The following is a 14,163-nucleotide window of genomic DNA, read 5'->3' as shown; positions in this document are numbered from 1 at the left end:
TGCAGAAATTAAATGTTTTTTAAAAAATGTATTATAAGTTAAGATTTACTCAAATATTACCACTACTATAAAATTTTGAGGTAATCAGTTTCCACAAATATTTGAGTATTCTGAACTTATTTGGGTTTACAGTGATCTATGTGCACTAAGACTTCTACAGGCTGTCTTATTTTTCCAGTGAAAGCCCCAAAGATTAATATCATTACACAATATTTGTCTCCTGCATAAAAATATGATTCAAGTTTATTTACTTTGAAAACACATGATTCAATTCCAACCGGAGTGCTCTGCAGAGGGTGATTTAAACTGCTCAGACGATCATTGGCATCAGTGATATCGGTGAGATGAGGCGCCTACCCAGAGCCCAGAGATACTAAAGGACGGTACCCACCCAGCCACAGCCTGTTCACCCTGCTGCCTTCTGGTAAGAGAGAAGTTTCAGCTGCCACACCACCACACAGCAGAGCAGCCCCCCCAAGCTATCAGAGTCTTAAACTCTAATTCATCCTCAGCACAGCTCCATTGAATATAGTTTATTTCTGTTTATGATTTTTAGAATTGCTTCTGTATTGATGTACATATTGTCTGCTATGTAGCAGAAGGGAGTTACAAAACTCTTATTTCACTACACAACTTGTTATATTGTGACAAATAAATGTACCTAGCTACCTTATGTATAAACTCATTTTGAGGCCTTTATTTCCTCACAGCAAAACACTGATAAGATACTCAAAGGCAGGTGGCCAATAAAAATGAATAGCTAAACTGTGATTATCCATCTATTATTATTATATATCATCCAGTGGACTTTAAACCCAGATGAGGTCATGATCAAGTTACTATGTAAATCATTTGGTTTTGAGCCATAGAAATGAAAATGATAATTAGTCCACATGGGTCCCAAATAATGAGCCCTGTCTGAGCCTGTGCCACACAAAGTCCTGTATGCTGTGAAACTGAACTTAATCTGACAAAGCAGCCAACTGTCTCCAGGGGGCTCCAAAGCCCAAGGGATCCCTAAAAGCCTCAGCTTCCCTGTGTGTTAATATCTGTCTGTGATAATATAATTCATTGCAGATTTGTTCGGGAACATGAGCCACTAACAGCATCTGAAATAACCTTCAGGCAGGTCCTGCATTATCTAGGGTCCCTTTTTGTAGAGGGGCCAAACTACAGTTGAATAAAAAGTTTTAAGTTATAGTTATAGTTTTAAGACCTGTAATATCTCAATTCATAGTATTTAAATGTTGCAACGAATATCTGTCATGTGTAGGCCTATTCTGGAGTCCATTATATTTCTGTGTACTAGGAAGGGTGGAAAGAGGAAGGAGCCCTCTGATCATTTTGACCTAAGATCCACTTGTAGTAGTGAGGACTTTATAAGTTTTTATATTTGCGAGTTGTAGATAATCTAGGACTGTTGCTTACTTGACGAGACGCCCTGAAAGCAAAATACTCTTTTGACCAAAAACTGTTAGTGGCTTATGAAATGTTAAGAAATCAGATTGCCGTTATGTGTCATAGCTTGTCCACGTGATGGCTGATTTCATAAAAATTCCCCGACCCAACTTTTAGGTCTTTTACCTTTGCCCCAGAAACGTTACGTCAAGGCGCAGCGCTACATCTCGCGATAATTATAGAATATAAATACAGCTGCGGTCGCCTCACACGTAGTATCAGACAACTCATTTACAGTTAGGATACACTCGGAGCTATCGGTGAGTCTTGACTTGTCTCTCTTTAAAGAAACCTTTTTACTGTAACACATTTCCTGGAGCTGAGCTGAGCTTTTATTATTATGTAACTAAGGACTGGATACTATCATACCGAAGCATTGACAATAGACCTCTACTTTTTAAGTCCTCGTGTTGGTTTATTTAGAAAATGTCCATGTTTATTTTGTTCTTCTGAATAGAGACGTTATACGTTGTGTCTTATCTCTACAGGTTTTGTTAAAGCAGACATGGCAGCAGCTGCAGTTATCGCAAATCAGGTGAGTGTGCCTTCTTTGTTAATATTTGTTGACAACGCTGCCATAACGAATGTGCAACAGGCAGTGGTGTTGGAGGAAAGGCTGCGTTTGACCTATTAAAATCCAAGAAAGGACGCTAGAAACTTTCCACATTCACGAATAAGAGAACATGTTTTACCCGTCCAGTTGTCTATATCATTACTCAGTTGTTATTTTAAAACTCATTGGAATATAAAAGTAAGTCATTGTTTAAGTAGCCCATTTTCCAAGCCTGTACTCCTTGATGGCACACGTATTCTAGGAACAACACAGTTAAATTGTGCATTTGAGTAAGGCATCCCTACTATTGTGTTTGTATTTCCATACAGAATGTGGTGGAGAGGGTGACCAGCCTTCCTCTGGTGAGCTCCACCTATGGCTTAGTGTTCAGCGTGTACTCCAACACCAAGGGCACCCACCCTTACATCAGGACCGTGTGTGAGGCTGCTGAGCAAGGAGTCCGGACCATCACCTCGGTGGCCCTCACCACCGCTTCACCCATCATTGACAAGCTGGAGCCTCAAAGTAGGAACCCCTTTAATCTGGATTTTAGATGCCCTGATAAAAATCAAACTGTAGATGTGGCTTCAAAGTTTATAGGATGTCAAAACCTGTTTAATAGGCAGTTTTTCCTTGCCACTGTTGCCAAGCGCTTGCTCATGGTGGGAATTGTTGGGTCTCTGTAAACAATATTACAAAGGACACGGTCTAGACCTGCTTTACATGAATAGTGTTATGAATTGGCACTATCTGAAATTGAAAACAAAATCCAATGAATTGAAGTTGAGGATGATTATGTGCTAACCAGCTGAGTCACACATAGTTTGAAACAGGAAGTTCGGGTCAAGCTGATGGCTCTTACTCATCTTGATCTTTCACCCAATTTTTCTGTTGACTCATTATCACCAAGATTAAAGCCACAATAAACCTGATGCACAATTTTCCCACTTAAAGGAACATTTATCCACTTTCTCCCTAATAAAGTTTCACCCTACACATATTTATTGACATCTTTGTTTCACCTCGCCTCGCTACTCCTAATTTGCTTACATTTGTTTTGTTTCCTACAGTTGCCATTGCCAATGACCTGGCCTGTAAAGGTTTGGACAAGATTGAGAAATCCTTGCCAATTCTTCACCAGCCATCTGAGCAGGTATGTGCTGGGTTAGTGACCAATAGCTTCAGTTGCGCAATGTCGTAGCTGACAGCGGTTAATCTTCTGAGGGCTCAGTCATGACCTATGTCCTGTCTTTCTCAATTGGCGTTTCCTCACCTACTTGAAACGTTGCCGTAATCATTTGAAAATTTATGTGTTCATGATTGTGTCCCCGGCCAGATTGTTTCCAGTGCCAAGGATGTGGTAACCAACGCTAAAGATGTTGTGACAGGCACAGTGTCCGGTGCCAAGGAAACAGTCTCAGACACTCTGACCAGCGCTGTGGAGAAGACTCGGGGTGCGGTGCAGGACAGGGTGGACAAGACCAGGGCTGTTGTCAGCGGGAGTGTCAGCACAGTGCTGGAAAGCAGGGTGGCCCGGCTGGTCAGCACCGGAGTGGACACGGCCCTAAGCACCTCGGAGAGGCTGGTGGAGCAGTACCTGCCTCTGACAGAGGATGAGCTGGGTAAGCGGAGCAACAAACCACCAGTTAGACCACCTACAAACTACCTCACACAGAAATCAGCTTTGTGAATGTTTATTGTTGCTTGCTGTTTTGGCCTCAGATAACGCTGAAGTAAATAAAACGAATAAGGCTGGAGAGACTAAACTTGTTTTTCTCCAGCAGGCTGTTATCAAGGGTCAGTTATTAACAAGCAGCTGGAATATGTCGTTAACGATGGAGTTTCCAGAAAAACAGGACTTATCGGATTATGCTCTTCTGAGAATCTAAACAGTTTTTCTCCCATCATTAAAGGAGTCATTGTTTAGAGAGAATTGTGGCTTGCAGAAATGTACAATCCTGTAGACTATGCTAGTTTAAATTTATCTGTTTAAAGGGAGTGAATAGTGAATAATTACATTCTTCACAGCTTTAAAGGCTACAGCTGTTCTAACGTGCAAAACACTACTGCAGTTTGTAGCACGTCATGTGAAAGCATCACTGGCAGAATCATAAATGGAGCTCATAGTGAACAAAATTGCTGTTCACATACTTTTTTTTCTCACAATATGTGGTTTATAGTTCAAAGTTATATGACAGGCCATCCATGTGTGCTATGCAGCTGCCATGAATCTAATTTATTACTATATTTTTTTGGGGGGGGTTACATATATGCAACAAAAGATAAAGAGCATGAACATCTGTAGGGAAAGTGGTCTCCAACAGACCAATAAATAGTCCTCACCCAGCTCTACTCCCACCACTAGCTGAGTCAAGTAGAACTCACCGTTGTCGGAATCAGCTTCCCGTTGTTGAGGAAAGTGCTGAAGAACTTAACAACACCGCCGTTGTTAGCACAGATGTAGGTTGTGACGTTACCTACCTGTGGTGCAAAACCAGAAATGTTTAGTATAACCTGTTTACATGCTCATGAATTCAAACAAAGTGTATGCTGTGATTGGCTCTGGGTTTGACTTTTATCTGTTTTTTCTGATAAAACTTGACATACCAGTGTGGCATGTCCTCATGTTAAACGGTACATTTCATGTTTCCCTCACTTGTGACAGAGCTGGAGGCAAAAACTGTGAGCGGCTTTGACAAGAAGGAGCCGAGCTACTATGTCCGCCTGGGTTCCCTCTCCACCAAACTCCGAAAGCGGGCGTACACCAGGGCCTTGGCCAGAATCCAAGATGGCAAGCAGCAAAGCAGGAAATTCATTTCTGAGCTGAACTCCACTGTTGACCTGGTGGGCCTCTTATTCATTATTAGCAGCACTTAACATAACTCCATATGGACTTGTCCTTAACATGAACTCGAGATGAACTTCCAACAACTGCTGAACAGTAACATGAACTAGCTGAAGTGTCTTATAAACATTTCAAGTGTTTCTTTTTCTAGATTGAATATGGCAAAAAGAACATTGACGGGGCTAACCAGATGGTAAATGACAAGCTGAGGTCCCTGGTGGCCAGGAAGTCCAATGGCCCAAACCAGGAGAATGATCACGAGGCAGAGGTAAGGACAACACAAACATGCAAAGAAATAACATAATGTGGTTAACACCACACACATTTCTTTGTGTGTGTGTGTGTGAGAAGTTATCACAGGTTAGTTATCTGTCTTTTCCCTTCCACTCAGGTAATTGAGTCTCGCACCTTGGCCCTGGCACGTTCCCTCTCCCAGCAGCTCCAGACCACCTGTCTGGTCCTAGTCTCTAGCCTGCAAGGCCTCCCCAACCACATCCAGCAGGAGGCGCTCTCCCTCAGCCGCTCTGCCACACACATCTACACCAGCTTCAGCAAGGCTAACGGGCTGGGAGACCTGCCACACAGTGTGCTGAGCAGCAGCAAAGTCCAGCTGCGCAAAATGAAAGACTCCCTTGACAACGTCATGGATTATCTGGTCAACAACACGCCGCTCAACTGGCTGGTTGGTCCTTTCTACCCTCGGATGGCCCTAGAGTCGACCCACGCTCCGGCTTCTGTAGCCAGCAGCACACAAGCTACGTCCTCCTCCTCTCCCTCCACCTGTGAACATCGAGAGGAGTCCATGGAAGTCGAGATGGAGTCACTACGTTCCCAGCAGCACCAGTGATCCATTACAACTTTGTTTTGAGTTTTAACATACTCTGCTTTATAGGTTGATCTAATTCCATGTCAAACACAAATTTACTTTTTAGATTATTTTTTTAATTCTTGCTGTAATCACATCACATAAAATGTGAGATTAGTTAATCCTTCGGAGAATTTTATAATCTAGACATTTACTGGTAAAACTCAATCCGTTGCTTATTTCCACATGAACTGTACTGGAATCAGATACTTGCATTCACTAGGTCTTTTCTCTTCCACATTAAAATCTGAACTTGCTTTAATTTTTCTAGTTCTTACAAAGTAATATTTACAAGGAAATTGCTTGTTTTACAGAAAAAATGTGGCAAAGGTTGCAACTCTTAGTTTGTGTTACACTTTATCAATAAAATCATAGAATCAACTTTTACACCTCTGTGCTGTGCCACCATAAATTGATTTCTTGTGCTGAATTCCATTTAAAGTAAGATAATTGTGTTCCTCACATAGGACTCATTTACACATCAGTAATGCAGTCATAAGACTGAAATATCTTGACAATCGTGTAGGTTTATATAAATAAGCTTTATTATATTTTTAAAACTTTCAGAACCAAAGCACAACTGTTACTCTTATTAGCACATTTGATAAGAACTAAACCCAATCCTATAAATTAATCCACAACATAAAAAAAGTTTCCAGTGTCATATCAAAGTGGAGAAACACCCTGGTCACCGTGGATGTTCAAGCATCTTCGACTCATCGCTGGGATTGACTTCGCCTCGACAGATAATCCATCAGACTCTGAAAATCCAAAATCAAATTTGCAGAAAGAGGTTAGCGGTTGGTGTAATGGCATGTTTCTTCAAATGTTTGAGAATACATTTCAAAAGGCTTTTGTCAGGACCCTTGTTCTGAAAACGACTCAGACACAAAAGTTTATTTATATATATATATATATATATATATATATATATATATATATATATATATATATATATATATATATATATATATATATATATATATATATATATATATATATATATATATATATATATATATATATATATATATATAAAAATCTCTCTCCACACACCCCCCCATTACCGTGAGCTTCTGAATCTGACACCATGCCACGTCATCCAGCAAGTCCAAGTTAATTTTATCCTTTGTCTCTTCAGAAAAGCAGACAGTCTATGAAGGAAGAGAACCACATGGAGAACACATACAGGCAAGATGGTGGCATCTGATAATAATCCACGTCCATTTTAAACACCTAAATTTTACCAGAAGGTGGAAGACATGTCTATTCTACAAAACTTGAATCTAGGCGGTGGGGAAACTCATTGGGTCTGGAAGGGTTTCAGTGCTTTATTCAAATGCTTTTGAAGAGCGCCCCTTTTTGCATTAAATTAAATAATCAAACTGCTGTTACCAAGTAAGACGGATTAAAACAAACATAAGTACCTGTCCCTGTGCTGTGGTTACAGTGATGTGTGCAGCAGAGCCTGCCACTGAACAGTGCAGATCACCAGTAGAGACGACAGACCTGTGACAGTGCAAATTTCACAAGTCAACTTATTTCATTTTTTTATAGCTGGTAAAAACACATTTGTGCAATTCTCAAAAAAATAAGAATACTACAACAGGTGTTGCTCCACTGAAGGCAGACCTGAGTCTACGTTTGGTTGGTAGGGTCTGTTCGTTGGTCTTTGTCACACGGCTTTGAGTTCTTTTGGCAGCGGCCGAGGAGCCCCTGGAGAAAACAAGTGCTATGTTAAGGTCTCCATGCGCCCACGTAAGATACTACAACACCATCATGCCCAGTGTTACCTGATATTTCCAGTGCTGTTACTGCCAACTAATGTTCTGGTCCTACTTGTCCCCTTCCCTCCCTTCAAAAACAGAAGAAGTTGAATGTGACTTTGTGTGGATTCTAAAACTTGATATTATTAGGTCAGCAAAGCAGACCAGAACTTGATATAATTGTCTGAGCTATTAGAGCAGTTATCCCCCCTGGTGTGTGAAAACATTAGCTGCTACATTGCTTACCTTAGAGGTCCTTGATGAGGACCTCTGGGGTGGGGTAGACCGTCCCGGGGTAGAATCAGTTGATTTTACTTTTTGAAAAGACATAATAAAAGCAGTTCTGTTAAAACAAAAATAATTCAACAATGATGTTTGATGCAGGATTTGAAACAGTTAAATAAAAAATAATCATTTACCTCTTTTACTGGGTACCCTCTTGAGGGGCTGGTGCATCTCCAAGGACTCTATCTGAAAAAGGTGATAATTATATCTTTTGTAATAAATAAAACAAAATCAATGAAGGCAGCGACTTACACAGTTGATTCAACTCACCTTCATGGCAATTGACACGTCACTTGCTGAGATTTCCTCCTCTAAACAGAAGACAGGGGATCGGGTGAGTGAAACCGAGAAAAATAAACAAGTTTGAAGCTCAGACATTTTAATTTGTGAATGAGGACGGCTCACCGCTTATTAAATCCCCCATGAGCGTGTTTTGAAGCGAGGGCGGCATCTTCATCTGTTCCACTTTGAATACTTTATCCACTGTTGTCAACATGTTCTCCGTTTTGGCGTCTAAATCGTTCATACGGTCTTGTGCTGCAAGGAGATAAGTTCGCCATTTTTAGGACAAACGTGGGGACTAGAGAATGTGACACCTGACATTTTGACTTTTGTCACCACCAAACCTTCTTTCTCAAACTGTTGAATGAAGAGCGTCAGCCTGCTCTGTCGCATGTCCCGGCCCTGCTGTTCTTTCATCTGGACATTTCCAGCGTTTCTGGTCCGCCTCAACGGCATCTTGCTGTCCTGTCCTCTCGGGCTCTGCGGGGAACAAGTCAAGCTCAACACGCACCTGCGACCGCACATTTAATCAAGATATTCATGCGCCACAAACCCCACGCACAAGAGCTATGCTTGGCGGAAGCATACGATTAGCTTGTTAATTAAAATAATCTAGCACGAATTTAACGCGGGCCTGTGTCATATCTGAAAGGGCATGCTACAAGGTGTGCTTGCAGGTGGACTGTAATTTAAATATATATATATCCATTATTTAAGGAAAATAATTCAGAAAAATGCTATTTGCTCCGGACAGAAGCCCAAAAATTGGGTCCTGTTCCAGACATCCATACTTAGTTTTTAGGTGCAAGTTAACTTTTAAATACACATAAAATACGTTATTTCCCATTAAAAACAACTTAATTCTAAGCAATAAAAATTATGTTCCACACACACTTAAGTTACTTTCGTTGTGGCCATTAACATCCTATTTTTCTCAAGTGGTATGTTACCAGGCTAAAATACATACAACTGTAAGTCTCTAAGATAGGCCTATTTATTTAGCTATGATGTTAAGCTTGATTAGGATAATGTTAACCATGTTTATAAGAATAAACTCAGCCTTATTCTCAGGCTGCGGGCCTTCACAGCTTTGTAGGAAGACAGACTTCACACTTCACATTTAGCAACAGTGGTGCTAGCAGGCCGTATCGGGGGCTTAGTCGAAGGCCATAATTTAGAATTAAGTGCATATCCGACCGCGGAACAATGGGGCCTTTATGGATTTTAACAAATTGTTGCTAGCACATGCACTCAGGCCTGATAGAATACAACACTAGACACATGAATACAATGGGCCTTTGCAAGTGGACTGCAACTCCGAAGACTCCGAAGGCTCTGAAGGGCATCATGTGATACAACACAAACCTGCGCTTGTGTTGATATTAACTCTTTCTTGTCTTATGCACATGCACTTTTTGCTTATATCAAGATGATGTCATTTCTGGTGTCACATTTTAGTCTTAATTATTTAGAAAGTGTTATAGGGTAGAATACACTATTTACGGGGACCAGCTCAGATACATGCATTTGTTGTATTTGCTTGAAATTATCACTAAATTTGACTTAATTTGAATCTGTGTGTCATTGAAAATAATATAATTTACAACCATAATTCATCTAAGTCTAAGTTACAGTTAAATCCAAGATTATAATGGGGGAGCGAGGGCCCGTTAGCCCTTTGGCCTGGTCTGAGGGTCTCCCTTACAACATAAGTAATGTGTACAAATGTGAGAGAACCTTTTTAACACTACTACATGTGTCTTGGATTTTCTCAGCCATTCAGGATACTGTAGCTTGGATAATGCAGCCTCCCAGATGAACAAAAAAAAGGACAGGCAAAAGTGGCCACCCCTGTATCATTGGCTGCAGCCATCACAGAGAAGTGCAAAGTGAAGACCCTGTTGTGTTTTTGTGATATAGCTTCCATTGTAGTCCTACATGCACTCTTAAAGGCCTTTCTCTAGGTTAAGAGACAAAATTGACCCCAGAGGATTTAAAAGGGAAATTAAAGGAGCCATGCATTTCTGAAGCCATCTACTATAATGTGCAGGAAATTCTGGAAAATATCAGACTTGAAGTTCTAGCTGATGACCCTTGTCTGTCAGACCCACAGTGACTTTAAAAGACATCTTTGGTGAGGAACAGGTATGACAACTGAGACCAGTGACGGAGGAAGATTTGGGAGGACATAATGAGAATATGAGAATGTACTTGTGAGGGAATTTGATGCTGGCCAGAGAATCAAAAAGAATGAAGGAAGATGTCAAAGGCTCAAACTATCTGCCGCCTGAAAATATACTCTAAATAACATGAATCACTGTAGCCTCTCATGTAAACTGTACAAATTCTACTCAACACAGAGACAAAAAATATACACATTTGGTTTCCAATCAGTTCACAAACTCATTTATTTCAACACACTTAAGTGTAGACATTCAGTTCCTTTCCACAGGACGGTAAAGAGATCACTTAATCTATTGTTAAAGAACAGTCTCTCTTCTGTACATCCTCTGCCATAAGAAGGTCAAATTTACAAATTCAGTACAGGACTAAAAGGGAAAAGGGGGATTGTTAGTCATAAAAATGCTAAGTTACTACACTGTCTGCAATCCAAATGGCAAATACAAAAATAAATAATTGAGAATTTCTTTTTGTTTTGGAGGAAAAACTACTGTATTTTGTTAATATACTGAGGTCGTCTCATCTCATCCTCATCCTGGGTGAAGGTCCGGTTTTAATCTAAGCAGTGCAAATCGAATATTTCACAATATCTGTACAAATCACTCTCCCAAGTCTACAACAGGACAAACTACACCCATTTCCCAACTGTTTATCACATCACTTAGCTTTTTTTCCTGTCTGTTTCAACATGTAGTGGAATGTCATGTTGTAAAATTCGCTCTTTCTTAACACAGCGTCAGCAGTATTGAATAAGCCCATTGCGGTATAAAGCTCTAATTGCTAATATCATCCAAAGCTACTTTGTAAACCATAAAAGCAATCTTGTCGTAAATAATCCAATTTAAAAAAAAAAAATCCTTTCTGGTTCATTCTACGCTAGAGTGAGCAATAGTCCTAGTACATTTAAGTTACAGCTCTAAGTTACAATAAGACATATTAGCAGAACAAGTACAGTATGTTACTGTTAAAAAAATACAGATATTAAAAACACAAGTTGGACTAACTGTTTCGTCACCACGCTTTCTTTCCCTGCAGGAGAACGTGTGTCTTGTTTTAATGTGTGGGAATCAGTTGTGTGGTATGTCTTTTAACCTCCACTTGGCTGGCGTTGTTGCAGAGATCAATAATACTTCTTTAAAGACCTGTTTTAACTGCAGGGAACCTGGAATGTTGTCAAATGAATTTTAGTGATTGATAATTAGTGATTGTCCTATCCCATTTACGTTTGTGCTTCCAACATATTTACACAGACAGAGAGCCTCACTCTGAACCTGTACATGTACAAACAACTGGAACATTCATTAAGACTTGGATCACAAAAACAGATGAAGCATCGAGGGCTCCAAAAATAATAGGCCCCTGGTTTTACCCCCCCCCCAAGTAAACAATATGTACAAAAAGACAGGTGGACTTGAGTTACGGTTTGTTTGATTTAGAAAGTGCACAAAGGAACAGTCAGGGGATAATTAAGACAGATTAAAGCAAAGTGGGCAAAAGGCTACGAGACAGGGAAATGACTGCAAGAAAAACACGGCTGCGCAAACAAACAAACACACACACACATCACCATAGGGGCAGTCGATACATTCTGTACAGTGATTAATCATTCTATACACCATCTGTAAAGAAACGCACCTCAACTAGTCCCCAAAAGATTGCAGCTTTCAAAGCAATTTAAAGAAACAGTCCCACCTGTAAGTAGCTGCTCGTAAAGCAGAGGAAACACATGATAAGGTTGTAAAAAAGCAGACAGTGGGCATATTCCAAGACAAGGGAAAGAAGAAGTACCATGTTTGGGCGACTGGAGGTGTTTAAATACAACCAAAACTTTCGCTCACACCCCGGCCCACCGCCTATCCTTCCCATCCTGCTGTCACACTTGGCCAGTCAGATTTTTCATCGCTGACACAGGTGTTGGTGCTCAGATGAACGGGGCCCCAAAGCATTTAAGGCACCACTGGACGCTGGCGCTTGGCGGTCGATCCATGCGGTGCAAAGACTTGAGCTGCTCGGTGCTCAGTTCGTCGTAAGCCTGGCGGTACTCCCTGTCGAAGGCCTCTGCAGATAAATCAAGATGACATGATGCAATTTAGGAACCTTTCAGTCTTTTTCACCACCTTCAGATTCTGTAAAACAGCTACGTCATGGTGTGTAAAGGGTTGATTTTGCCTTTCACACAGTCACTCACCTACGTCGATGTTCTCCCTCCCCAAGGCCACCAGTGAGAGGAACAATATTTCTCTATAGATACTCCTGGGAGAAATACAAGACACAGAAATGAGACATCAGAGGTGTTTTCATTTACATTACAAGAATATAAACTGTCAAATGCTTTGCGGGCAAAATCTTGAACCAATTAAAAGAAGTAAAAAGCGCTTCAAGAAGAGCTACATCCGACCTCTGCCGTTTGACACCCTCTGGGCGCCGTTTGATCTCTCGGATCAACAGGTTGATTGGCCCGTAGACGTCGTTGGTTTGGATGTTGCGAACAATTGTGTTGAGGAGGTTACGGATCTCCTGGTGGTCTGTAGGAGCCAACGTCCCTTTCTTCTCCACTAAAGATAACACCACATCATTTTTTTAGCAAGAAACCTCAAGTCGGACCTCTTCTGGCCAACAGTGACATTGTATCCAAGGAGGTAAAATATGCAATGTTCTTGCCGCAGTTTCAACAATAGATCAATAAAATAAATGAATTATTATATGAATCTGACTTTTCAAACAATGCCAACCAAGTTAAAGGCCTTGAATAATACAAATCAAAGCAACTGCAAGTATTTTGTCTCCCCTTAGTGGTAGGTGGTTTCTACAAAACATGAATCCATCAGAAATTATTCTTGTAGTGCATTAAGGATTAATTATGGTGTTTAAGGATCTCAGCCACAGTAAATGGCTAATACAGAAAGGTGGACTACCATCTGGTGTGTGTGTGTGTGTGTGTGTGTGTGTGTGTGTGTGTGTGCGCACACTCACACAAGGACCTCCAGAGCAGGTAGAGGGGATCTCCGTGTTCCTGGTGCAGGTTGATGTTGTCCCACAGGAGCTGGACGTATACCTGCTTAGTGTCCTGGGACAGTGACGTCAGGGGCAGCTGCAAAGACATATAGGGAAAGATGAAGGACAGCCATAACACGAGAGACTGAAAGAACAATGATAGAGGATTAAGTCTCTGACCTGTACTCCGTTGTTGCAGTGCTCAGAAGTAAGGATCAGACCAGGTAGGTGAGTGGGCAGGTCCAGACGACGGAAATACCACACCAGGTTCCAGAAGATGATGGGGTGCTGGCTGAGGAACTTGTGGGTGTAGATCACCTGGGCAGACAGGGTAGAGAAGTTGGAGTTGCCAATGAGCAGCAAACCTCAGGATCTCGTGTCATGTCTCACAGCTGTGTGGCAGACATCTGTTAAGCAAACAGCGACATTATGCGTGTATGTGAGTACTTTACCTGATCTCCTTCATTCTCCAACAGGGTCTCCAGCTCCTTGCGCAGCACCAAGGGGCTGAGGTATGGTACGGACACAGGCTTGGGGTTTGGCCGTTTAGTCCCCATGCCATCCTGCCAAACACACACAGACACACCAATCATTTTCATTGCATTGCTCTGCAATATTTAGGCACAATGGGATTGGTTTGTGACAGTAAGGGGCACTGACCGACACCTCTTGCAGACTGCAGGGCAGGCTGGTGGTGGAGACGCCATGTCCGGGTCTCTGGGAGTAGTCCAAGCTCTGCAGAGGCCCACCCACACTGTTGCTGCGTGTCAGTGACGTCCCAATGCATTTCTGCTGCTGGTGCTCCACAAGACCCAGAGGATCTGACTGCACTGGCTCTGGAATCAGACTAGAAACACAACAGGCAAGTATTTAGCTTCTTGGCGTCAGATTGCAAATCTAAAACTGTAATTCGAGGTGCTTAAGGTGTTTCACA

At 41.4% G+C, this 14,163-nt stretch overlaps 3 protein-coding genes across 3 annotated transcripts in view; 1 reads left to right on the top strand and 2 right to left on the bottom strand.

Annotated features, from left to right (window-relative positions):
* Positions 1-1,604: 1,604 nt before the first annotated feature.
* plin2 (perilipin 2) lies at positions 1,605-6,108 on the top strand. Its single transcript, XM_038730762.1, has 8 exons — positions 1,605-1,718; positions 1,947-1,993; positions 2,341-2,536; positions 3,082-3,164; positions 3,348-3,633; positions 4,677-4,855; positions 5,008-5,124; positions 5,248-6,108. The coding sequence occupies exons 2-8, from the start codon at positions 1,964-1,966 to the stop codon at positions 5,701-5,703; spliced, it is 1,347 nt and encodes a 448-aa protein (XP_038586690.1). The 5' UTR covers positions 1,605-1,718; positions 1,947-1,963; the 3' UTR covers positions 5,704-6,108.
* A 136-nt stretch (positions 6,109-6,244) lies between these two features.
* Positions 6,245-9,108, bottom strand: cdca9 (cell division cycle associated 9). The gene is made up of 11 exons (XM_038730763.1): positions 9,091-9,108; positions 8,399-8,534; positions 8,178-8,309; positions 8,043-8,083; positions 7,907-7,958; positions 7,734-7,801; positions 7,515-7,576; positions 7,354-7,437; positions 7,149-7,230; positions 6,789-6,875; positions 6,245-6,482 (listed from the first exon to the last, which is right to left on the bottom strand). Exons 1-11 carry the CDS (start codon positions 9,091-9,093, stop codon positions 6,438-6,440), a joined length of 792 nt encoding a protein of 263 aa, XP_038586691.1. The 5' UTR covers positions 9,094-9,108; the 3' UTR covers positions 6,245-6,437.
* A 1,329-nt stretch (positions 9,109-10,437) lies between these two features.
* dennd4c (DENN/MADD domain containing 4C) overlaps positions 10,438-14,163 on the bottom strand; it is a 38,635-nt gene continuing 34,909 nt past the window's right edge. The window contains 7 exon segments of the mRNA XM_038732727.1: positions 10,438-12,293; positions 12,424-12,488; positions 12,634-12,790; positions 13,209-13,326; positions 13,410-13,547; positions 13,682-13,792; positions 13,890-14,076. Coding sequence (XP_038588655.1) covers positions 12,157-12,293; positions 12,424-12,488; positions 12,634-12,790; positions 13,209-13,326; positions 13,410-13,547; positions 13,682-13,792; positions 13,890-14,076 — 913 coding nt within the window. The 3' untranslated portion in view covers positions 10,438-12,156.

Source organism: Micropterus salmoides, unplaced genomic scaffold, assembly GCF_014851395.1.
Source record: "Micropterus salmoides isolate LMB-PRFRI ecotype aquatic unplaced genomic scaffold, ASM1485139v1 Ms_hic_scaffold_2, whole genome shotgun sequence".
Lineage (NCBI taxonomy): Eukaryota > Metazoa > Chordata > Actinopteri > Centrarchiformes > Centrarchidae > Micropterus > Micropterus salmoides.
Note: the sequence above shows the minus strand (reverse complement) of the source record. Positions and strands in the feature narration are given on the sequence as shown.